Source organism: Gasterosteus aculeatus, chromosome 8 (genome assembly GCF_964276395.1).
Source record: "Gasterosteus aculeatus chromosome 8, fGasAcu3.hap1.1, whole genome shotgun sequence".
Lineage (NCBI taxonomy): Eukaryota > Metazoa > Chordata > Actinopteri > Perciformes > Gasterosteidae > Gasterosteus > Gasterosteus aculeatus.
In genome coordinates, this window is record NC_135695.1 from 16,016,849 (window position 1) to 16,041,072 (window position 24,224).

At 44.7% G+C, this 24,224-nt stretch overlaps 2 protein-coding genes across 11 annotated transcripts in view; one reads left to right on the forward strand and one right to left on the reverse strand.

Moving 5' to 3' along the window:
* obscna (obscurin, cytoskeletal calmodulin and titin-interacting RhoGEF a) overlaps window positions 1-19,246 on the forward strand; it is a 36,072-nt gene extending 16,826 nt beyond the window's left edge. For 5 of the 9 annotated variants that reach the window (XM_078108383.1, XM_078108386.1, XM_078108380.1 and 2 more), the window contains 45 exons: window positions 133-399; window positions 554-820; window positions 1,035-1,301; window positions 1,414-1,680; window positions 1,805-3,985; window positions 4,080-4,152; window positions 4,238-4,332; window positions 4,436-4,551; window positions 4,681-4,881; window positions 5,024-5,106; window positions 5,367-5,540; window positions 5,673-5,832; window positions 5,949-6,047; window positions 6,310-6,474; window positions 6,688-6,846; window positions 6,997-7,174; window positions 7,345-7,458; window positions 7,581-7,748; window positions 8,139-8,241; window positions 8,323-8,452; window positions 8,545-8,650; window positions 10,248-10,356; window positions 10,581-10,711; window positions 10,788-10,900; window positions 11,257-11,425; window positions 11,555-11,642; window positions 11,732-11,932; window positions 12,014-12,074; window positions 12,155-12,232; window positions 12,322-12,494; window positions 12,641-12,667; window positions 12,779-12,931; window positions 13,391-13,436; window positions 13,544-13,621; window positions 13,734-15,465; window positions 15,653-15,775; window positions 15,897-16,019; window positions 16,179-16,349; window positions 16,444-16,549; window positions 17,018-17,257; window positions 17,479-17,702; window positions 17,800-17,814; window positions 18,036-18,132; window positions 18,340-18,489; window positions 18,563-19,246. In XM_078108383.1, coding sequence (XP_077964509.1) covers window positions 133-399; window positions 554-820; window positions 1,035-1,301; window positions 1,414-1,680; window positions 1,805-3,985; window positions 4,080-4,152; window positions 4,238-4,332; window positions 4,436-4,551; window positions 4,681-4,881; window positions 5,024-5,106; window positions 5,367-5,540; window positions 5,673-5,832; window positions 5,949-6,047; window positions 6,310-6,474; window positions 6,688-6,846; window positions 6,997-7,174; window positions 7,345-7,458; window positions 7,581-7,748; window positions 8,139-8,241; window positions 8,323-8,452; window positions 8,545-8,650; window positions 10,248-10,356; window positions 10,581-10,711; window positions 10,788-10,900; window positions 11,257-11,425; window positions 11,555-11,642; window positions 11,732-11,932; window positions 12,014-12,074; window positions 12,155-12,232; window positions 12,322-12,494; window positions 12,641-12,667; window positions 12,779-12,931; window positions 13,391-13,436; window positions 13,544-13,621; window positions 13,734-15,465; window positions 15,653-15,775; window positions 15,897-16,019; window positions 16,179-16,349; window positions 16,444-16,549; window positions 17,018-17,257; window positions 17,479-17,702; window positions 17,800-17,814; window positions 18,036-18,132; window positions 18,340-18,489; window positions 18,563-18,743 — 9,962 coding nt within the window. In that variant the 3' untranslated portion in view covers window positions 18,744-19,246. The remainder of the gene's footprint in view (window positions 1-132; window positions 400-553; window positions 821-1,034; window positions 1,302-1,413; window positions 1,681-1,804; window positions 3,986-4,079; window positions 4,153-4,237; window positions 4,333-4,435; window positions 4,552-4,680; window positions 4,882-5,023; window positions 5,107-5,366; window positions 5,541-5,672; window positions 5,833-5,948; window positions 6,048-6,309; window positions 6,475-6,687; window positions 6,847-6,996; window positions 7,175-7,344; window positions 7,459-7,580; window positions 7,749-8,138; window positions 8,242-8,322; window positions 8,453-8,544; window positions 8,651-10,247; window positions 10,357-10,580; window positions 10,712-10,787; window positions 10,901-11,256; window positions 11,426-11,554; window positions 11,643-11,731; window positions 11,933-12,013; window positions 12,075-12,154; window positions 12,233-12,321; window positions 12,495-12,640; window positions 12,668-12,778; window positions 12,932-13,390; window positions 13,437-13,543; window positions 13,622-13,733; window positions 15,466-15,652; window positions 15,776-15,896; window positions 16,020-16,178; window positions 16,350-16,443; window positions 16,550-17,017; window positions 17,258-17,478; window positions 17,703-17,799; window positions 17,815-18,035; window positions 18,133-18,339; window positions 18,490-18,562) is intronic. The other 4 variants (XM_078108382.1, XM_078108387.1, XM_078108381.1 and 1 more) reach the window with 4 other exon arrangements.
* Window positions 19,242-24,218, reverse strand: guk1b (guanylate kinase 1b). 2 transcript variants are annotated; one of them, XM_040184494.2, is made up of 9 exons: window positions 24,044-24,218; window positions 23,023-23,258; window positions 22,757-22,798; window positions 22,344-22,454; window positions 21,116-21,212; window positions 20,411-20,549; window positions 20,125-20,209; window positions 19,959-20,044; window positions 19,242-19,854 (listed from the first exon to the last, which is right to left on the reverse strand). In XM_040184494.2, the coding sequence occupies exons 2-9, from the start codon at window positions 23,132-23,134 to the stop codon at window positions 19,825-19,827; spliced, it is 702 nt and encodes a 233-aa protein (XP_040040428.1). In that variant the 5' UTR covers window positions 23,135-23,258; window positions 24,044-24,218; the 3' UTR covers window positions 19,242-19,824. The 2 variants fall into 2 exon arrangements, with proteins under 2 accessions (XP_040040428.1, XP_040040429.1); XM_040184495.2 differs by lacking the exon at window positions 22,344-22,454 and having other exon boundaries at window positions 24,044-24,216.
* Window positions 24,219-24,224: the final 6 nt, after the last annotated feature.

Genomic DNA, 24,224 nt, shown 5'->3' on the forward strand with positions numbered 1-24,224 from the left:
CCTTTGGAGAATTCTAACTTTATCAGAACATCTAGATCTGCATGGTAAAATATCTCACATAGAAAAAACAGTTCAAATGTTATACTTTTCCGATTGCTGTTCAATTAGTTTTTTCTTTGCTGATTTCCTCAGAGCTCATTCCATTCTTTAAGAAAGACTTGGTGAGTGTGGAGGCTGAGGAGGGAGGTACAGCTTTTCTGTGCTGTGAGCTGTCTAAGCCGGGAGTGTCAGTGCAATGGAGGAAGAACAAGCTGCCCCTGAGAGCCCACAGGAAGTATGAGATGAAACAAGATGGCTGCCTCCTCCAGCTGCACATCAAGGATCTCAAAGCCGAGGACGGTGGCAGCTACTCATGTCAAGCAGAGACTGCAGAGACCACAGCGACTGTAACAGTGAAAGGTGTGTGTGCATTTAACAGTTAACTGTGTAGTATCAGCATTAGAGCGCACAGAAATCTGCATTACAGATATCAACAAAAACATTTCCTCCTATGTTTTGGGCCTCAAGTGATCTCCGATGCATTTTTTTCTCAATCCATAACCATATTCTTCAGAACTTGTACCATTCTTCAACAAAGAATTACAAAGTGTGGAGGCTGAGGAAGGGAGCACAATCTCTCTGTGCTGCCAGCTGTCCAAAGCTGGAGTGTCAGTGCAATGGAAGAAGAACAAGCTGCCGCTGAGAGCAAACAGAAAGTATGAGATAAAACAGGACGGCTGCCTTCTCCAGCTGCACATCAACGATCTCAAACCGGACGACAGCAGCAGCTACACATGTCAAGCAGACAGAGCTGAGACAACTGCTACTTTATCAGTAAAAGGTGTGTGCATTTGGCAATGAAGAAAACCCATTCTGCGTTATTAATGCATGCATTCAATCACATGCCTAAATTTGAAGTACAGCTGATGTTTGTCTACGTTTTCTGGTATGTACTGATCTGCACCAGTTCCACCAGTCTGTAAACTGCATGCATCATCAAAAAACGTTTAGTCCTCTTCAATTTAAGTTTTCAATTCTTACTTTTTTTTACCCAGAGCTCCCACCATTATTCAAGAAGAACTTACTCAGTGTAAAGGCTGAGGAGGGCGGTACAGCTTCTCTATGCTGTGAGCTGTCTAAGCCCGCGGTGTCAGTGCAATGGAAGAAGGACAATCTGCCACTGAGAGCAAACAGGAAGTATGAGATGAAGCAAGATGGCTGCCTCCTCCAGCTCCACATCAAGGATCTCAAACCGGACGACAGTGGCAGCTACACGTGTCACGCAGGAAGGACAGAGACCACAGCTACTGTGTCAGTTAAAGGTGTGTGCATCATAAGTTGTCCAAAAGGTCATAATATAGTATGTGTTAAAAAATTGAATTGTGCCCCCGTCAATTACGTTGATGATTTGTACAATCTGCACCCATTTCCTAGAGCTCCCATGCTTCTTTAAAGAGGACTTACAAGGTGTAGAGGCTGAAGAGGGGGGTACAGCCTCTCTGTGCTGTGAGCTGTCTAAGCCTGGAGTGTCAGTTCAATGGAGGAAAAACAGGGTCCCACTAAGAGCCAGCAGGAAGTATGAGATGAAGCAGGACGGCTGCCTCCTCCAGCTGCACATCAACGACCTCAAACCTGAAGACAGTGATAGCTACACGTGTAAAGCGGGAAGCGCGGAGACCACTGCTACGCTGTCAGTGAAAGGTGTGTGCGTCTTGATATCAAATCTGTTGCAGCAAGAAGATTTGCTAAATTTACAATTTTTTCTGACAAACCACCACCACGCGTAAAGCAGTTGTCAACCAAATGTGTTTAATTCTCTTTAAAGCACAACTACCAATTCCACCGAAGGCTGAACCTCCGACAATACAGCCTCGGGCAAAGGGCACTGTTCCCAAACCAACTCCTACTACAGTGGACAGGAAGCCTGAACTCCAAGAGACAAAACCTGTTCCCCCAGAGCCAAAAAAGAGAGTGAATAGGAAAGCATCGATTACAAGTTTAGACAAAGATGTGGAGCCATTGTTGGACCAAAAGCAGGGCATCCAACCTGCAAGGTTAACAGAAAAACACTTTGATGTTGCAAAGAACGAAACACAACTGGAGAGGCACGAGGAGAAAGGCAGCCAGGTGAACAAACCGGTAGACAAGTCAACGAGACGACTGGGGAAGGAGGACGTGGCGGACCGGCAGGTGGAAGAGACAGCAAGGCCTTTGGAAACAGAGAAAGATGGTTTCATGGAGAAACGAGAAGGGAGGAATGCAGAGAAATTAGTCACGGTTGACCATAATGCACGTCAGTCAGAGAGGGTACCAGGAGACATTTTGGATGAACAGAAGAAAGAGGGAAACAAAATTCAAAAACATACAGAAAAGCCTTCAGAGAAAACAAGTGATGTTGAGATGAAGCAAATCCCTCCAGGAAAAGTTCCGTGGAAAAACAGTGAAGATGAGAAACAGCCTGTGAAACCATCAGAAAAGTTGATTGGAAATACGACAATATCAGAAGATGAATCTACTGCCAAGAAGGGAAAAGAAGAGGAACCCTTTAAACCACCAATAAGGTATAAAGGAAAGGTAAGAGAGGTAAAGGAACCACCAAAGGAAACTGAGGAGCCCATTGTCCAATCGGTAAAGCCTAATGGAAATTATTCTGAAGGAGACCACGTGAAAAAGCATGTTTCCACAGAGGCAGGGAGAGACCAACAGCTGTTGAATGAAGAGCCGGAGTCAGTAGAGCAACCTAAAAAGACTTTAGCGAAAGAGGCAGAATTTTCCCCTCCGAAACCACCCATGAGGATAAAAAGCAAAGCTAAAGGTGCAATGGAAAAGCAATCATCAAGGGACACAGAGACAGATCAAGATGATCGACAGACACAAGTTTTGCTGACAACAATAGAAGATCAACCGATCAAACAGTCAAAAGGATTTTTCAAAAAAGAGGTTGAAGAAAAAACAAGATTACAGAGGAAACAATCGGTAACATCTGACACCGAGACAATGGAGAAAACTAAGAAACCAGTGAAAGCCGCAGAGAAGGACTCAAACGCAAAACAGGCGATTAAGCAACCAGTAAACCCAATGAGAAAAGAACCTGGACTGGATCAGGAAATAAAACTGTCCACCAAGCCAATGAGAAGGGAGGAAGAACAACAAACAGCAACGATGACAGAAGATATTCCTCTCCTCTACACTTCGGAAGACGACACTTTCTCAGAAGCTTTGACGGAGATAACCCCAAACCACAGCAATGTCCGGCCCACTGCCCCCTCTGTTGAGCGGTTGACCCAACCCACTACTCTTCCTCCAATTAATGTACCCCAGAAGGTACACCCTCCAAATGAAGCCACACCGGAGATGGACCTCAGTGCGGAGGACGAGCCACAGTTACAAGAGGCTGCAGTCAAGATCCAGGCTGCTTTCAAGGGCCACAAAACCCGCAAAGACATGCGACCTGTCTTCAAAGAGGTGTTTAAAAACCAGAGTGCAAATCTCCATGGCACAGTCACTCTCGCGTGTATTGTTGATGGCAAACCCAGCTCCGCACGCTGGCTGAGAAACGGCCAACAGATCATCAACGACCACCGGTGCCGCTCTCAAACCGGAGAGAGCGGCGTGTGCACGCTGGTGATTCAGAACCTGGCCTCCGTCGACAGTGGGATCTACACATGCGAGGCGGTGAATAAGTTTGGCGTCACCTCCTACAATGGAAACCTTACAGTAGTACAGCCTCAGAAGCCCGGCGCGATAGTCCACAAGCCCCCACACCCGCCGCTGGCGGCCGTAACTCCGTTGCAACTCGCCCCAGCGGAGCCCGAGGCCCAGGTCAAAACACAGACTGAGGATCTGCCTCAGGCTCGTACCCGGACGCTCACGTCCCCTAAAGACTCGACGAGCTATGTTGAAAATGTGAGTGTCTCTCTGTGGGAGGCATTCACCCTGACGGAGCAGGACACTCAGATGGCAAGCTTAGAGAGGAGAGGATCTTCACTCATCGCTGCCAGCTCTAGTGAGTCACACGTTTACTTCCCAACTATAATCACAAAAAATATGTACCACTATACTATGAGGGTCTAGCACTAAATAGTATCTTCTTCCAACAGTGTCGAGCCCCTCGGATTATGACACAGCTCCGGATATGATGGAGCCTGATGGAACTGGCGCAGCTGTATCAAGGTGAGTAGGTTTGTTATCTTACTTTTATCGCCTAATCTTATATCTTGTGCTCGTGAAGACACACAACATGTCTATATTGTTCCAGGGAAGAGACAAAAGCGGCAGACCAAGTTTCTTCAATAGAGGATAAACAACAGATGGCTCCTTCACAACCTGCTAAAAAACTACTGAAGGTTAAAGGTAAGAAGCATTGATATCTTTAATTGCTGTGTTTTAAATTGCTCCACTTCCCACTAACTTTCACGTCAGGTATATTTTAGCTAATTTCCTCTGTAATTCATAGGAGGGGCTCATGAGGGTAGATTGAAGACGCCATCCCCCAAGCACCACCGAGCTCACACGCCTTTAACCAGCACCGTCTCTGGATCAGAGTCAGAAGGGGAAGAAGATAAACGAGAGGTTCTTTTGTTAAAAGTTGTTCAATTTTGGGCATTTGCACTGTAGTAAGAGTAATAACAGAAATAGTAGACTATTCCCACTTGATTGTATGAGCCTCAAATGACGATGTAATTTCTTTTTTCACCTCAGACATTTGAAATGTACGTGGCTCGTGCCGATTGTAATCCCAACAGTGGAAACAAGGACAGTTTTGTTCTGAAGGAGGGACAGTTTGTGGAGGTCCTGGACTCTGTTCACCCTGACAGGTGGCTGGTTAGAACCAAACCCACCAAAAACAACCCTGCTAGACAGGGATGGGTGTGTCCAGCCTACTTGGAGAAGAAGAGGAAGGTATTGCTGTGTGAATCCATGGTTCTACACTAATACTGTAAACACGTCATATTCTGAAACTTGAATTACGTAGTTTGTGAGGTGTGCTGTCAACAGAGACCATTTCCCAAAGTAATGCTTTTGATAATCGTCTTTTGAAAAGGAAACCTTCTCGCAACTGAGAGCCCCTCAAGAGGATCTGGATGGAATTGGGTCTACCGGAGAAGAGTACAGGAGAGCTCTGAGGTCCTTCATTATGCGATTATACACTGCCACGTTACACACACCAAGAGGACCGTCAGGACACTGTCGCTGTGACATGTTTTTTAAAAGTGTTCTTTAATTGCATTTACGTTATTACGGGGGGGGATATCCTTGCAGTTATTCCTCCCACCATTTTAAAACTTTTTTTTGGGTGATGCAGTGGAATTTATTCTAACACGAAACAGTCAAATGCCGTCAACAAATGCCGCTGCTAATCTTCCTCAAATTCCCTTTATCTTTAGCCAACTGATCCAAGGCCTGATTGATGGAGAAGAGGAGTTTGTGAAGTCGATGAAGATGTTCACCTCTCACCAGTTAAATTACTTGGACTCGAGCCGCCACGTCCCCATTAACATCCTCAACCAGAGAGAGATCATTTTCAGAAATATCAAGGACATTGTGTCTCTGCACGAGAGGTAACACACACAAATGTGCTTCTTGAGATATTATTGGATGTTTCACATGGAGATTTGTGCTGCTTTGTCAGCCTGATGTTTTAAAAATGATATTTTTTAAATTGAGTGATGATGCGGACATTATTGCATCAGGTCCATCCTCCCCGGGCTGAGGGAATGTGCCACAGACGACGACGTGGCCGTGCATCTGATCAAGTATGCGGAGCTCTTTGAGAAATACCTTCACTACATGGTGGGACAAGCCCAAGCAGAGGCCTGCCTCACTGACAAGGCTGTCCAACAGTATTTCAAAGTAATTCACAAAATCAGTTTGCATACAACAACAATAAGATCTAACAGGAAAGCTGTGGGTTCAGTGGCTGAATAACAATATTTTTACACTGATCTACTGTTATTTGCACACCTCAGGAGATGCCGGAACCTGACTCTGACGCACCTGTCATGGACGTCCTGACCTTCCTCCAGCGACCAGCGGAGAGGATTCAAACCTATCAGGCTTTACTGAAGGTCAGCATACAGTTATGTCTTTTACAAGAATCTGTGAGAAAACCGTGATACAGTAATTCATGTCAGCATGCTGGGGATGCCCAGAATACATTATGCATGAACTTCAAACGGGAACATTGTAGCGACATGTATTATTTCCATTAAAGATGTATATTTCATCTAAGTATTTCATCGAAGCATTTCATCAATCCGTTGCACAAATTGTAGTCTTTCAAAGTGTGTCAGCTGAATGCCTGAGATGAACTAAAAAGGTTTTTCATAGGAGCTGATCAAAAACAAAGCCAAAAGTGGCCAGAGCTGCTGTCTTTTGGAGGACACCTTCTCCATGGTGTCCTGTCTACCCTGGAGGTCGGACAACCTGCACCAGGTGTCGCTCATTGAGAACTACCCAGCTCCTCTAATCGCCCTGGGTGAGCCTGTTCGTCAGGTAATTACGCATGACTGGCATGGGTCTTTAACCAAAAATAAATTGTGCCGAAGAAAAAATAGCTTGGTAAGGTTTATGTCACAACTAAATATTTTTATTTGAGCTAAAATAAGTTTTAAATTTCACCAGAAGAAAATAAAGATATGCATGTTGTAAGGCAGTCATTTCTTCTATGTGGACTTTGAAACAAAGTTCTCATTGGCTTTTCCTCAGGGAGTCTTCACAGTGTGGGAGGAATCTCCAGAGATCAAGACGGCCTCCAGAGGGCATCAAAGACAAGTCTTTCTCTTCAAGGAATGCATCGTACTGTGTAAACTGAAACGAGACACCAGCATGAACAGTGACACCTACACCTTCAAGAACAAAATGAAGGTAAGATCTGTTTACCTGCTTTCTTAAATATTTTTATACATATATTTCAGATATATTTCTGATAATAGGTAAAACAATGCCGAAAAAGACACAGTTTCATAAACGGATATAGTGGAAATCTTACTTTTTAATCTCAATTGATCCATCCAGCTGAACGATGTGGAAATAAAGGAGACTTTGGGTGGAGATGAAAGGTCTTGGGGGTTGTGGCATGAGCACAGGGGTTCGGTGCGGAGGTACACCCTGCAGGGCCGCTCCGCCCTCATCAAACTCTCCTGGCTCAAAGACCTGAAGGAGCTACAGCAGCGTTCCAGCCAGCCCGCTAACTGTAAGTGTGTGAATCACACCACCATCCAATGTTTTCACATCTGTTATCACTTAATGTGCCAATTGAGAATTATACTGGCGTCTGATATTCTGATTTGGGGAATTTCTATGGCTTAATTTTTTCAATGCGTGGTGAGTTAATTCTGTATTTGCATTTGTGACTATCAACAGACCCGCCGGTGTTTGAATCACTGTTATCTGACGCTGCAACAAACATAGGCCAGACGATCAAACTGACCTGCAAGGTCGCAGGTTTGCCGAAACCATTGGTCAGCTGGCTCAAAGGTCGGACATGGAGATACTGTCCATATACTGTATTGTACTAAGATGCTGTATGAAGAACCTTTATTTCTGCGGTTTGGTTACATCGATTGTTTCACACTAAATATCTTTTGTCCACTTCTTAGATGGGCTTCCTTTGGAGGACGACCCCCGTCACATCATCACAGCAGACCGCTCTGGCACGTTCAGTCTGATCCTGGACAGCGTGACTGCAGAGGATTGTGGGCAGTATGCTTGCTATGCAACGAGCGCCATGGGCAGTGCGGGCTCTGTGGCTACGGTTGTGGTGTACGGTGAGTCGGCGGATGCATTTAAACCCCTTGAGTCATGTTTGTGATTTGTAGGTGAGCACAGAACCTCTATAGTTACCAATACTACTTATAATTATACTGTTAGAAGCACTGTGACACTAAAGGTAAGTCGCTTTGGATAAAAGCGTCTGCTAAATCACCTGTAATGTAATGTAAAGGGACTTCTATACAATCTATTACTGCTACATATACTACTACTAATACTTCTATATGTACTGACACTTGCAATAGCGTATTTGAGCCATTTCACTGGATTCAAGTGGTATATTTACAGGGAAAAAAATGGATTTCCAGCGGAAATAAAGTGGATGTTGCATTTAACATAACTGCCACTGTTGTTCTATTCCTAACCCTATTCTTTCTTCTCTCCAGCTCCACCAAGATTCGTGAGCCGGCTGGAGAGTGCATGTCTGATAGAAGGAGAGGATATACAGTTTACCTGCTCCACACTCACAACTCCTTTCCCACGAATCAGGTATGGAAACACACAGAAGTTACTACATACTATTTTGGTTATCGTGTGTTTCAAACACGTCCACCTTCTGGTGTCGGGCAGGTGGTTGAAAGATGGGAGAGAGTTGACTGACCAGCGAAAATACTTCATCCTGAATGATGCTCGGAGTGGAATCTTGTGTTTGACGGTCGTCAGTACAACAGAGGCAGATATTGGACAGTATGAGTGTGAGGTATAAAACTCATATTCACAACTTATACATTTGATCTAAATAGCCAGATGAGCAATCTCCCTGTAAGTTTCATATTGCGTCGTGTCATTTAGCTTTCAAATGAGTTTGGCTGCATCAAGTGCAAAGCAGGACTGTGCCCGGCTTATGTACCAACCATCGACATCGAGGAGGACCGACCACAGGACTTGCCGCCTAAAGGTAGGACAGCCAGAGTCCCTGAAGGTAAATATCCTCCACACAGGATGGAAACCCGGGACTCGGTTTCCATGCGGATGCTCCTCTCTCTCTCACTAGTTTAGCTTCCTTTCCTGTCACCTTATTTACTCCACATCATACAACATCTCTTCACTTTCCAACAAACTGCAACAATGTGCATCGATCTTCACCTTCCACCATTACCATTATCCATTCCAGTTGTTGCCATTTTGAGATTGTCCTCACATTTTTTGACCATTTCACACACACTCACACGACATGTAGCTGAAACTACCATTCCAGTTGTCACTTGATCCCATGGGTCTATGGCATAGACTGGATGTTTATCATGTGAAATGCATGAGCTAATAGCACCCCTCCACATGATTATTTTCCCCAAATCTTGCTATTTCTAGTATTGACATTTAAATAGGGCAATTATTCAAGTTACTTAATTTAAAAGGCAGCATGTAATGACTAATTCACACTTAATGCTGTAAATTCAAGCTGTCCGTCGCTGTGGAAAGTAAAAATCATTGGCTGCCTTTCTGCTAATCTACTATATCAAATTTAGCCACAATAAACCCGTACCTCAACATAACTCTGATGCTAATCCTTCCGCTTTGGTCAAATATGTTTCATGGCACACCTCCTCTGTTCCTGTGTGATGTGTGCCAACGCGTCCACGTCTGTGTGATTTTCACTTTTTAAGTTCCTTTATTTGAGAGAAATTTCCTCAAACTTAATATCTAACAAAAACTGTTCCGAATCTTCTATTGCCATTACCCAGCGGGATCTAGTGTTCACCATTCAACATAGACGCCATACTGTACTTCTCAGCATCCTCGCCTATGAAAAGACATTAATACATACGTTGTGTTTTCACTTTCCATGGGTTGAAACGGACCAGACTGACATTAGGATACAAATGTCAGATGAACTTTGAGGTGACAGAAACTGCAGTCATTTTAATGCAGAGATAACAAGTAGGACTATTATTTTTCCAACATAATATGACGTGATTTTCCAACTGTAATATGTTACATAGTGTCTGAAAAAATAAGAGTAATTTTAATCAAATTTCTAGACGTTGATGAAAATAGGCTTTGAATTGTCTCAGGTAATGTTTTCTGCATTTCTTTACACCAGTCCACCATGTTTGCCCTTCCATTGTCCGTAACCTGTGTTTTTCCATCTTCCCTCTACTGTTCCTCAAGCAGGAACTTCCTCACATGGACTCTTCCATGTAAGTCATCATTGTCACGATAACAACAAATAACCACACAACATTCCCCCTTTTCTCCTCTTGCCAACGCATGCCCAGCTAACTCGTCACTCAAGGTGGTCATGTGCTGGGCAGTTGTTCCCTTTGCCCCCCCGTGCAGGAGTGGGCTTACGCTCATGTCCTGTTGATGTGTTGGGTTATTGGGTTTGAACACTCACGCACTGAGGTAAGAAATGCATTATTGCTGTTCCCGGTATGTAAGGTAATGTATTTTTACAGCCAGTGCAACATAATAATTCCTTAAAATATATTTACAGTACATCATCATTTCAAGTGTCTGGACCTTAAATGTAGAGTTTAACCTCGTGTCCGTAGATGCAGACTCGGAGGGGTGGTCCGCTGCCTTCGTAAAAAGATGGTTACAGACTGATTTCAGCCCCACCTCCATTGCTAAGATGCTCTTCCCTCCTGGACACCCTGAACAGTACGTTTAGTGCCACTTGCTTCATTAACCTTTCTCCGCAACACACATCTGCCTCAATGTGTTAAACCTTATCTGTTGTAGTTAGTGTCACAACTGTAAGATCAGAATCGGCGGGTCAAATAGTTCTGAATAACTCCTTTTGTGAATAGTTGAATGATCAGTGTTATTTTAGTCTTTTTTTACCTTTACCATCTTATATTTTGTATTCTTACCTTTGTGTCCAGAGCTGAATGCAGCCACGATGAGGCTGTTTTTGCCTCGACGTCCGTGGATCATGTGGTACAGCAGCCTATGTGTTACCTAGAGGAAGAAGAAGAGATCTACATTTCTGAGCAAATGCAGGAAATTGCAGATGGTATCGTTGTCTCTTGGATATCAATATGACATCTATCAAACTGTATGAATACTAACTGGTCTTTTCTCCTGCTCAGCTCCTCCCTCCATGCAGGTACCCACTGAGGACCTGTGTGTAGAGCCCGGCCAACCAGCCACATTCACTGCCATCATTACGGGGAGACCTACTCCTAATATACAGTGGTACAAGGTAGGGTACCTACCCGCCCGGAGGGACATTTTGGGGTGGCTGTGTCCTACTATGCAAGTTTTGTACATACACCTACAGCACTATTTGATGTGTCTAGATTTAGGAAGGGCCACATGGGAACTATAATTATCACACCCGTTTTCTTTTAGTTTAGATTTTCTTCTGGTAAAATATGAAATAGTTTGTAGTCACACAATGATGCATAACATATTTTGGGGTTGAACTTCTAGGTCGCAAAGGTCACAGCAGAGGAAAGCATTATGTTGCTTGTTTGGTCACAAGACAGAGTTTAAACAGGTGGTTAACACCTCACAGCTGTCCCTGTTAAAACGATACCATGTCCTGTCTGATTGAAGGATGGAGAAGAGCTTGCAGCCAATGACAATGTGGAGATATCACAGCACGGAGCACGCTGCTCCGTAACCATAGTGTGCCCCGAGGGGGAGGAAAGCGGCATATACACCTGCTTTGCCTACAACGACTCTGGCCACGTCTCGTGCCAGGCTGAGCTGACAGTGGTGGAAGGTGAGACCACAGAAATACATTTCGTTCTTCGATCTTACTGCAGAGGCCCAAAGCACGTGACAAAATTACATCGATGTGGTTGACGTTGTGGTGAACCTGTTTTAGTCGAAGGTTGGGTTTTCTCTGCAGGTCCACTGGAGTTTCAGGAGAGAGAGGTGGAGCTGGGGAAGAGAAGGAAGTTATTTTCCGTATATGATGTCCATGAGGAAATAGGAAGGTGAGCCGGTACTCTAAATGGGGAAGTCCAATCTTCCCACGAGCGCTGTTAAGATTTAATGTGATGAACATCATCTCTTTGAGTTTTAGGGGAACCTTCGGGGTGGTGAAGCGTGTAGTTCACAGACGAACAGGTGAGGTGTTTGCCGCCAAGTTTCTTCCTCTGCGGAGCAGCACTCGGACCAGGTCCTTCCAGGAGAGGGACTTGCTGTCCCGTCTGGCTCACCCCAGAGTGGCCTGTCTGCTGGACTTCTTCTGCACCAGACGCACTTTGGTGCTGATCACAGAAATGTATCCTTTCTGGTCCATACTGCCATATGATGATCAAGTTTTATTTGTAATCAATTATGAGTTCTTTAACGCACTTTCCAGATGCTGTTCTCATGGACTACTGGACCATTTGTTATTGAAAGGATCAGTTCCAGAAAGAGAGGTGAATCTTACTGACAAAATGTTTTTTATCTCTCAAATATTATAAATGGCTCCTGGTCAATATTCTGCTCTTCATTTCAGATCCAGTCGTACGTCCAGCAAATCTTGGAAGGAGTCGGTCACATTCACAGCATGAACATGTTGCACCTGGACATTAAAGTGAGATTTCATGTCCAACATTGCATTATTGACTGTCATTATCCTTATGCGGTTCTTAACTTTGACATTTCTATATATTTTCCCTTTAGCCTGATAATATCCTAATGGTGTATCCGCCAAGAGATGAGATCAAGATCTGTGACTTTGGTTTCTGCCAAGAAATAGACTCATCCAGACACCAATACAGCCTGTTCGGCACACCAGAGTTTGTTGCGCCGGAGATTGTTCACCAGGAACCAGTCACCGTGGCCACTGATATTTGGTAAATGAAATAACTTTTAATCTGGCATAATGAGACTGGCAACGGATAGTATTTGTGGAAATTTAAATCAAAACATTGCAATTGATTGTAATTTAAAAAGCAAAATCAGAAAACGTAACATTAATACTGCTTACTCCCTCTGCTAGGTCTGTGGGTGTTATAGCGTATATCTGGTAAGTATCATTGTACTTTTGATATTTTAAAAATGATCACAAGATGCAATATTCCAAATGAGCTGAGTTTCATTCGATCTCCTACGTGACCCTTTATCTTCATCTTGATAGTTTGGTGGGCCGGTGCCCTTTCGTGGGTGAGACGGACCGTGCTACACTCCTAATGGTGGGGGAGGGGAGCCTAAACTGGGACGCCCCCGACGTTACCGACAGAAGCCCTGAAGCCCAGAACCTTCTGCACATGCTGCTGCAGCCGGATCCAGAGTAGGGAACCAGTTTTATTATTGCTTTACACTGCCACGTCCATCCCGTCTCTCAAAGTCAAACATATTTTCTAAACTAGTCCCATCTCATGTAACCAATGAGCATAAAGTGATCAACAAATCAAACCCATTTAGCTATTCCTGTAAGCTACATTTGGCCAATTTGGAACCTTCACTGAAGTGAGATGTTGTGGGACTCAACCAGAAATCTGCAAAATAAAAAATACGTTGGAAAGTGACTCAATCCTGCATTAAGTAAACGCATCACTCTTTGTGGCTGTACTAGCTCCCCTTCCACATTACCAAACGGTGTTTGATTTAATGCCGATATAAAAATATCACTCAATCAAGTATAATGACATTTGCCACCACCTTGGTACCTTCTCACACAGCTGCAGTGACACTAATATGTGTGGTTTTATGTGCAACATAACATATGATCTACTTTTCCTCTACCCAGGAAGCGACCATCTGCCTTTGAGTGCTTGAGCCACGAATGGTTCCAGGTGAGAGAAAATAAAGCACAGTCTGTGTTTTAATCAGGCTCACCAAATAACCAAAAAAACACTATTCTAACTTAACAAAACTAAACACACTAATCTTGTGCCCACAGGACGAATATGCAGGTGACGATATGGATGAAATCAACACAAAGACTTTGAAAAACTTTATCTCAAAAAGGAAATGGCAAGTGAGTTTACCGGCCTCCACAACCTCAGGGAACAGTGAACATGGTCACCTGAGTTGAATTCACAGTCGATCATAATCGTCGTCACCAATGCATCTTCCATCTATTTCCCCAGCGTTCTTTGACCTGCATCGGTTCAGTTCTCACGTTGAGGCTCATCCCTGAACTGCTGGAAGCCCCCCTCAGAGAGACTGCAGTGACGGTGCCTCGCGAGCCCCAGGAACACAGCAGCAGCTCCCGGAGCAGCGGCTCTTCCTCCGAGTACGATGAAGCCGACTCCTTGGACTTCTTCCAGCACTGCAGCCCGACCGAGGAGGAGGAAGACACCGAGGAGGACTACGACCCTTTGATAGAGAGAGCGCGAATCCCCGACCTTTTTGCCAAACTCCACATTGACGCAGAGGAGGAAACGACATTAGGAGAGGAAGAGGACGGGGAGCTGGGAGGAAGGAGGAGTGTACTGGAGCGAAGTTTGAGCAGGCAGTCGGTTGCTTCCTCGGATGTATCCGGTCAACAGACGCCTCAGAGGGAGCGCAGGTTCAGCAGAGACGGTGGTCAATCGCTCTACCTATCCGATGGAGAAGAGGGTTCAGGGAGTGACGGGGGTCGTATCCCCCGTGGCAGTGTCATCCGAAGCACTTTCTACAGCACCTCCCACCAACTTTCACCCATGTCCGCCAGACACATGACGTTAAGGGACAAATTCCAGGCCAAAAAGCAGGAGAGAGGCCGCAAGCCACTGCGCAGGAGCTTTTCAGGACGTCTGAACGAGCCTCTCATTGAATACGTGGAGGATGAGACGGAGACCAGTCGCGGCCAGAGACGGGCCTCGGTCCAGCCCCCGATGCAGAAGTCCTGCTCCTTTGACAGTGGGGTCGGCCTCGCCCACTCCAACGTGCCACCCCACAGGAGGAGCAGGTCTCTCGATGAGTACTCTCGCCGATCGACCAGCTCACCAAAGCGCACGATGTCAGGTGAGGAGGAAGGCTCTCAAAGCGTGAAGGAAGACGTGACAGACGACGAAGTGGCTGGGAGAAACCTGTTAGCCATCCCGAGCCCGCGGCGACCCACAAGGAGAAGAGGCTCCGTTGCTCCAACGCAAGGGGCCGGCGCGCCGCGCGGATCATCTGTTCCCTCAAGCCTCTTTGCCGGAGACAGAACTGGCACCAGGCTGGATCAGGAGCGGGCTGCAGACGACGCGTTCGCCGGCTCACAGGGCTCCCTGGCCGAGTCGTCTATTTTGGAGCACGGCGGCTCTGAGTCTTCAAGTAGACTCGGCTCTTATGAGGAGCTGAGTCACGGCGACCTCAGAGGGAGGTCCAGATCGGGAGAGAGCGAAGGGTATGATGATCAAGGGGAGCCACTGATTTCAGGATCCCCATGCTCCTTCCAAGAAGTCAAACCCAGGAGCTCGCTTCCCCGGGCACCGCCACGTAACCGCACCCGCTCCAACCCCAATCTGTACGCAAACAGCAGAGGTTGGCCGGGGACGCCACTTGCAGCGAGCCCCAGCCTCTCCTCTCGGCAGGCTCCGGAGAGGCCTCCCCGGGCGAAGGACAAGAAGGAGGGATCCCGCCTCCAAAGGCATGCGTCCGCTCCGGCGCTCGAAGTGCGGGCACCCACAGGGAGGTCGCCCAGGCTCGGACTGCTGAAGATCTTCCGCAGGCAGTCGTGGACTGGCCATTCATACTCCCAGCTGGACAGCACAGAGTTGGGACCCACGCTAGGAGAGATCATGAAGCCAGACACGCCCACCATGTCCCTGAGGAAGAAAATGAGAGCATCGGCCTCCAGCCTGACCAAGCTGTTTTCCAGGTCTTCCAGCACGGAGGACGTGAGTAAAGGAGGTGAGCTATTGCAGATTGTCTATGTTTTTAAATAAATAGAACATTTGAAAAAAAGCTATAGACATTCTGATGTGGGCATTCTTTCTTTATCTTAATCTACCTGAGATATTGCTGGTCGTCAGTTATTATTTACTACTACCCATACATTTTTCTGTCGGATATAATGTTTTTTTTCTTTTCACAACAGGACCAATAGTAAAGGGATCGGCTCCCATTCCACCTGAAAGACAGCAAAGAACTGGTCTTGAAAGTCCTAAAAAGAGAAAACTCTTGCCTTCTTTTAAAATACCTGCTTTCAAGAAGTCAAAAGGTAATGATCACCCTACATTCTGCGTGTTATGAATTTCCAATCAGAAATGGCTTGAAACCCTGGTATTGTTATTTTGCTATAAGCCTGGCTGTGTAGGCTTAATCCACTCCGTCATTTCTAGATCTGCTGGTCCGTCCCAACAAGGCTGAGGTGCTCCAGTTAGATGCAGGTGGAGTCCTGCTGGTTTGGAAACCGGTCCAGTCCAGTGAACCGGTCACCTACTGCGTGCAGTATTGTACAGACGGTGGGTTCTCACAGACCATGCAGCAGCACAGGGATACAAGAAGTGGTTTGGGTGTCATAGAAATGCATTCAGTTGTGTGACAAGTAGTACTTTTCTGTAACAACCAAAGTTGTTTGGTTTAGATTCCAGAGTAAAACTCTTGTGTCCTGCACACCGCAGGTGCAGCAGCGTGGACGGTGCTGTCAGAGGAGGTGACTGAAAGCTGCTATGTGGTGAAGGACTTACCCAGAGGAGCCTCCTATGTGTTCAGGATCGGTTGCATCACCAAGACAGGAGCGGGACCATTCAGCGATGCCTCAGCACCTGTTGTTATGGCAACTCATCCCGAAGGCAAGAAAAATACTTTATAGCGATGATATAAACATCCTAAAAAATTTTTTAAAAATTGCGACGGGGTTTAAACTGTATTTATTCTGCTGTACAGAAATTGCCATTCCTCTGATCCAGACTGAGTCACTGGGGTCAAAGGTCACTGGGTCAGAACAACAGACAACACACAAAAACTACAACTTCCTCTCTGAGATCAACAGGTAGGGATTTGAAATTAAAGCTGTACATTTTAATCATTAACATATCTTAGATAAAAAATATATGTATATATTCACTGTATGTGTTTATTTACACATGAGCTGATTTTCTTACTTTGGGTATTATTTGGAAATATAGGGGAGACTTTTCAGATTCATTAAGTCGATCACAGATTATGTTGCGGATGAGAAGAAGAGGATATTTTAATATGCTGTATGAAGGTGTGCTGATATTAGATATTTTTCATCTTGATCCCGTTTATATGTCAAAGTATTTATTGACATACTTTAATTCTTTGCATTAGTATCAGTGTTTAGGAGAAAAACACCTCAGCAGCAGAGAACATCTTTAGCTACTTATTCAGTAGACGCCGTACAGGAACGAGTCCCAGGATGCACGAGAAAAAGATGCTCTCGTATCGTTCCTCCCTCTTGCTCTCAGGCACTAATATGTGCTTTGTCCTCCCTTAGGGGTCGTTTCAGCGTAGTCAACCTGTGCAGGGACGCTGAGACCAGCCAAGTGTTTGTTGCTAAGATCACCCCATACCAGGCAGAGCAGAGACAGTTGGTGCTGAGGGAGTACCAGCTGCTGAAGAGGCTTCATCACCCCCACCTGGTGCAGCTGCGCACTGCCTATTTCACCTCCCGCTACGTGGTGCTAGTGGAGGAGCTCTGTCCTGGCAAGGAGCTGCTCTACAGTCTGGCATCGAGGTAAAGGAACGGCTCGAGAAGCACAAGCCAGCAGCCACATCATCCGAGTATGGACTCATAAGCCACATCCGAGAGGCTCCTTTTTACTTCTCTTTTTTTTTAACTCTTTAGCCATTTCTAAGAGGTCTCTAGGAGAAATGTTTTGGGTGAAGCTGAATTCTGTGTGATTCCAAAAAGGAGACATCGTAGTCGACCTATTGAGTGTTTTATGCCCCTCCCAGAGACCTGTACGCAGAGACTCACGTGGCAGAGCTGCTGGTTCAGATCCTGAGTGCAGTGGACTACCTGCACAGCCGGCGAGTCGTCCACCTGGACCTGAAGTCCGACAACATGCTGGTGGATGACTCTAACCACCTGAAGATAGTCGACCTGGGCTCGGCTCAGTCGTTCACGCCCGGTCAGCCCCTCAACATCGAGCACATCCACGGCCTCTCGGAGAGCAAAGGTACTGGAGTATTTTCTAGTTTGATATAGGAAGGCAAACTTAATTCTGTAGACTGTGACGCATGCACTAAACCTTTGACTGTCATGGCCTCCCACAGACTGCCGCAGCAAAGGTACACTTTCTTTACGGAAGGACGGATTGATGGAAGGAAATAATTCAGCGTAACTTCATCCACCTCAGCTGCCATAGCCTAACAAATCCAAGTCCATTTCACTATCTTTTTTTAATCCGTTTTCTCGTTTAGAAAATGAATCAATGAACGAATGAATGTGGCACCGCCCGCAACCGCACCACTCTTTATGGACAATATCCTGTTTATGTCTGTTTTGTCAGTTTACATTGTCCTTCCTAAAGCTCCGGAAATCCTGGACGGTCAGGATGTCGGGCCTGAAACTGACATTTGGGCAATTGGAGTTCTGTCCTTCATCATGTAAGTACAGACAATTTTATTTAATAAATTATAAATTTAATAAATGACAATTCAAAACATTAAATTATCCACATTCTGTCTATTTATTTTTTTATTACGTAAGCTTAACTTATGCTGGCTAACTTCTGCCACTGACTGAATCTTCTTTAGTTGTGAGACGCTGAGCTAATTAATAACTATGTGGCTTTATTTCACTTTCTTCACTAGGTTGAGTGCCGACAGCCCGTTCCACGCAGAGCACAGCTGGGAGCAAGACAGAAACATCAAGAAAGGGAAGATCCAGTTTGGACGCTGTTACCCCGGTTTGTCAGAGGGAGCCTTGAGCTTCATGAAGAGCAGCCTGAATAACAAATCCTGGTGAGTGACTCTCTGAAAATGAAGTTCAGTTTACTGAGGATGTATGAATCCTAATACGATAAAAACCTTTTAGGGGGAGACCAACTGCAGCCGAGTGTCTCCAGAACCCATGGCTGCGCGGCCATCGCGCCCCGCACAAAGGCCGACAGTCCAAGGTGTGTTTCTCCACGGACAAGCTTAAGGATTACCTCAAGCAGAAGGAGGAGAAACGAGACCAGGTCCGCACTAAGCTTCAGGGCCCCTTTTTCCAATGAGGCTCCATAGTGGGGGGCTTCTCGACACTATGCAGCCTTATGAACAGCACGTTTTCGTGCTATTTACCTGTGTGGCCAGATCTGTAAAACACCCTCAAATTTCGAAAATGTTATGCGTCTTAATGAGGTTCCAATGTGTATTTATCCATTGCATTTGTTGATGTGCTTTGGTTTATAGGGAAACTGATCATGGGGAAGGTTTAGTCTGAGAGTGCATGGGATTTTGTGACACGAGAAACGTTGTTTGGCTCCAAAGTATCAGACAGATGCACGTGTTTAGCCTCATGAAGTGAAAACAGTTTTCTTTGCTATTCTTCTTCATACAAAAGGCAGATGGTTTTTTTTCTGAGTGATGTATTATATGTATTAAATGAAGTGCATGAATGGAAAGCTGTTTACATTCATAGGTTGTACCCAAGTTTCATAATACTTAAATAGTGGCTCAGTCCCCCACGTGATCATGAGTTGATGGATGACAGATGATTAAATTGCATGTGGTCTGATTCTGTCCTCACGTTCTTTATTCCGTCTCATTTGCACACAAACACACAAAAGCACATCTTAATATAATATAAGCCACAACTGTATCTTCTGCACCCTCCTCCTTCATAAAATTTTAATGATATGCAGAATGCGCTTAATTATCTAAACACTGTTGTATTAGTTATACTCATACAGATACTCATACAATCTATTTCTACTGCATCGGGATTACAAGACAACTGTTTAGCGGCGAGGTTCTGACTGGTTGTACTGACGTGGCCAGTTTCAAACTTTGGCTTATGAAGACCAAATGTAGCACTGAATTTGGCAGTTTCCATTTCTATGGCAACTGAACCAGCTGGCAACCACTTCTAAATATCACCACTTTTTTGGACTAAATCTAACATAATCTAAGGATCAGTGAGCTTGAAACTGTACTGAGCACCCTCCCACCATATGACATAAAGGGTGAAAGCAAAAACAAATGTATTCCAAGATGAAAGTGTGTTTCACTCAGTGAAGACGGAGTCATTCAGGCCAGAATAACGTGTTTTGGTCCTTCTGTCCAGCAGATGAAAGACTGGGTTCAGCTTCCTCCTTATGATTTTTCCTGAATTTTCTGGATTTCCTGTTTGAAGAGAGATTAATATAGATTTTGTGCGTTCAACCAACGGTCTCTTCCACAGCGTCATACAAATGGTACGAGAAAGCATCATTTAGGGTTTTACTCACATCATTGAGCATATCTTTCAGCTCCTCGTAAGCCCTCTCTAAGTCATCATTGATGATGACAGCATCGAACACCCCCGGCTCGTTACCTAGCGAGGAGAGTTGGATCAACTGCAATGGTTGTCTTTGTTTCAGCATCATATGAATAGAACAGCTGATGGAACCTTACTGAGCTCCATGTCGATGCGTGCCGCCTCGAGGCGTTTCTGCAAGCTCTCCTCCGTTTCCGTCTGTCTGTCTCTCAGACGGGTTTCCTTAGAAAAACAAAGAAGATGTTCACGTTTCTACCGAGAGCTGCTGCACGCACACATTCTTTTCTCAGATCAACTTATATCTCACTTGGAGTCTTGATATGAATTTATGATGATCAAAGTATAAAGTAAAAGAAATATGTTGAGCATCTATATCACGGCCCACACATTACATTAATGTAATATATAAAGTTGTATGTTTACCAGGATCTCCATCGATGGAGGCTGGATGGAGATGTAGATGGGGTTCAGGTCAGTCTCTTTAATCCTCTTCACCCCCTGGATGTCCACATCTAAGATGCAGATTTTGTTCATGGCCAGCACATCTTCTATGGCAGCTTTACTAATGAATCAATGCATAGACACGTGTTTAAATCACATAAAATGAATGATAGGATTACACAGCTCATCATAGATTCTGCGTGTAATCGTGTCATTTTGTGCCCGTCACACATAGTAAGACGATTGCTGCGTCGACCCGAGCGGCTCAGATCGGCGTCGTGAGTGTGCGTCAACTTCAGAGTAAGAGACAGAGATTAAACGCGGCTCTTTTTAAGCTACGAAGGGGGGGGGGGGGGTTGAAGATCCGCCATCTGCTACGTGGCTGCTACATATCCTCTTGATCCCTGTGGCAAAGCCTGAATGTAACACGACAGTCTCAGTTTCTATTTCATTAAGTTCAATGTCCCTGACACTGATACTGTATTTTTGATAATATTAAATAACAGATGATGACCTTTCTTTGCAGGTGAGAAGCTCCCTAAAACAGCACAGTGAATGCTTATTGAAAACAGCAACCCGTTGGTCTTCAAAATGAAAGCTTCTTCACAAAACATTTTTCTGAGGTTTCTCTTGATGTTACGGTGAAACATGTAGTGGGATTCATGCAGGGATGCGAACAACATGTACCTCGTTCCATACATGTTTCCTGAAAACACCGCGTTTTCAATGAAGTCTCCGTTGTCAATTCCCTCCTGCATGACCTCTCTCGTTGAGAAGTGGTAGTCTGGAGGATGCATTAGTAATATTGAAAATCTTGCACAATGAAAATCAATAATTGAAGAGAGGTGATGCACATAAAATGAAGGCTCACTCCCAGTTTTTAGTAAAAGATGCGTCAAGTTTCATCTCAGTGATGACAGAATGTCAGAATGTCGCAGCGCAAAGGCTCAACTGGTTTACAATTAATCATTTTTATTAACTGATTACTCTAAGCCGGCTTTCAGACTCTTGAGTATGTAGTATACAGTCATTATCTAATACAATAGGCTGGAAAAAAAATTGTAAAAACTGTAGCGGAGCACATTTTATTGTCCACACCTGATCCTTAGGCCTAAATCTTCACAAAATCAAAACATCTGGGGATCTAAAACTGCAGAGTTTTCGAAACAAACACGTTACTACTTCTTACACTGATGGAAACTGTGATAGCACACAATCTTTAGCATGAGAACATAAAGGAATCCGTCCGACTAGAGTACGGTAACAATCTGAAGGAAAAATGCTGCACATAATAGCAAGTGACAAATAAATAAAGCCTGAAAACATGGCAGACAGTACTTTTAAAATCTGCATGAAATATATCCATGCAAGATCAAAACCACAGTTTGACCCAAAGAAAGCAAAATCCATTGTCGTGTTCTGGATGAATAAAGATTCTAATCAACATCTGATATTGTCATTAAAAATTAAAAATTAAAGCTCATCTCGAGGATTCCAACACAACGATTAAATGCACATGGCAGCGGTGTTTGAAGCTCACACCGATCCTCCTCCCAGCAAAATAAGTCAACGTTAGGAATCTTTCTGCCGTGATGCTAATGGTTGCTTGCAAATCATCAACGCTCCACCAGCCACAGTGGGAAATTACACACACCAAATCTCATGGGACTGGAAATGGGAATAACTACCGAGGCATCACAGGGGGCTATTTTCAAGAGGGCTTTTTACTCCAAAGTGTAAAACTGTCTGATCCAGATTCCTTCGATCATTTAGCGGTTCTTTTTTTTTTCTTTGTCTATTCTCTTTTTGTTTGTCACAAGACCATTTCCTGTAAAAGTCCAACGGCAGGGTGCCAGGATGATGAAAGTAACCCCTCTGCTTTAAAAACTGTGATCAGGAATCACTCTGAGGTCACCTTCTGATTCGTTTGGACACGAAATAGAGGTTGGTTTTTCTAAGACTTCAACGGAGAAGGGCGCTATTGGCAGTAAAATAGCCCCCAGAAGCATTGGGAGCTTGTTCAGCCCTATGGAGAAAGCAAAAAAGGGACAGAAAGAGGTTTATCTCTTCATACCAAGTGAGCTATACAGGGGGGGGGGGGGGACAAAGCCATTTGTGCAGTTCACTTGGGAGTAAGAAGTGTTATTTTAGAAGGATGCAGGTGGGGGAGGCTGGGAAACAATGGTACAGAAAAATACTCTTTTATCAAAATTCTATGATTTAAAATTGAGGCCCAAGGCTCGTATGGTGAGTCATTGAGCATGATGGTCCTATTGTCCAGTTGGGCTGCTGAAAACATCAACCGGCCACTTGTTGCACTGACTGTACCTTTGCCATCTTCTTCTCCTGGTCGAGGATTTCTTGTTGTGTCTGTGAGGAGAGAATTACATCATTAAAACCCACCCAGAAATAAGCTAACGAATCATCGTTATTTAGCTTTTAATAGATATCAAATAGCAAATGCCCCAAAGTCTCAGCATTAAAATATGCACTGATTCAACATGAATTTAAGCTTCTTTCGACACTCCTGCCACTTCCTGTCCGGACAGGATACTCCGACTGAAGCCGGGTAGCCAGTCAGCACGCAAACGTACGAGAAACGCTGAATCCGAAGATGCCCTCGTGATCCCTCATCAGCCTCTTCATCAGAGTACTCTTCCCTGCTCCGGAGGGGCCGCTCAGCACCACGGGCCTCGGTCCCGGCATTGCTCTCAGACGGAGGGACAGATGGGGTGAAGACGGGGACGCGGGAAGCTCAGCTGTTATGCCAAGACCAGATTAAATGCGTTGAGCCAGTGTAAATCTCGCAGAAAGGGTTTAGCGGCCGTTTCTACAAGAGAAAGTACAGGACTTTTTTAGAGTGAATCATTTTCTGCAGAAATGGTTTCCAGTTAATGATTTTTGACCAATTCTACTGTAAGTAATCAAGCTCAGCAAATACTCTGTCAACGGAGGCACAGTGAGGTTAATCGTTCAAGCTCTTAGACACTAAACTGTCTGGGAGGAACATTCTGGAAATATTTCAACACGTCCAAGTCCTAATTGCTGACCGGTTGGACAGCCGGAGGCCCTGATTATAATGTTAAGAGTGGCTATTAATGAAGTCATGGCAGTTCAGCCAGAAGGATTAATTGGATCTGGGCGAGGCAACACAAAGGGTCCAGGACAGGTGACCCGGTTACAGGCTGTGTTGAAGAGAGGGCGATATTTCAGGACAACTGCTTAATCAATTCCTTTAGAATCCTCAGTGAAGCAATTGCTTCATAATACAGTCAAAGTCTGTAACAGTCAAAATGAAACAACCGTTCCCTTCTTGTCACTGTAAATAATTCACCAACGGTTTATAGACAAGAACAGTGAAAGATCATTAAGACCAATAACTTTCTAAAGCTTGAAGTCTTAAACACAGCTCCCATAAACTGTTGCTTAATGCAGGATTTCCTCCATTTTTTGTATGCACACAATTTCAGAGCATTTAGAATATCAAAGTAGCAAACAAATACTGAACATATACTATGAACTTGCAGTATAACAGACTGTGTTTGCTCTAAACAATGCTTTATAATTATATTGCAGATAATCGCCTTATTCATTGACCTGCATGTAGTTCCTTACCTTTTCCTTTCACTCTGTCATACAAAGGTTCAACAGCAGATGTGTCTTCAGCCCGGCTCCCTGATGAACTACAATGAGCGTGTGTGTGTGTGCGTTAGTCTGACTCACCGAAGCAGCTCAGTGTCACTCTCAATTACCTTCACCTCCCTTCAGCTCCACGACCAATCAAATGTGTGCATGC

What these genes read in the sequence shown, in the direction of transcription:
- guk1b (XM_040184494.2), bottom strand. Translation starts at nt 23,134, where the DNA reads ATGCCGGGACCGAGGCCCGTGGTGCTGAGCGGCCCCTCCGGAGCAGGG. An exon ending in CTCCATCGATGGAGATCCTG is followed by an intron (nt 20,210 to 20,410) that starts GTAAACATACAA and finishes TGTTTTTCTAAG; the next exon opens with GAAACCCGTCTGAGAGACAG. An exon ending in TGAAAGATATGCTCAATGAT is followed by an intron (nt 19,855 to 19,958) that starts GTGAGTAAAACC and finishes CTCTTCAAACAG; the next exon opens with GAAATCCAGAAAATTCAGGA.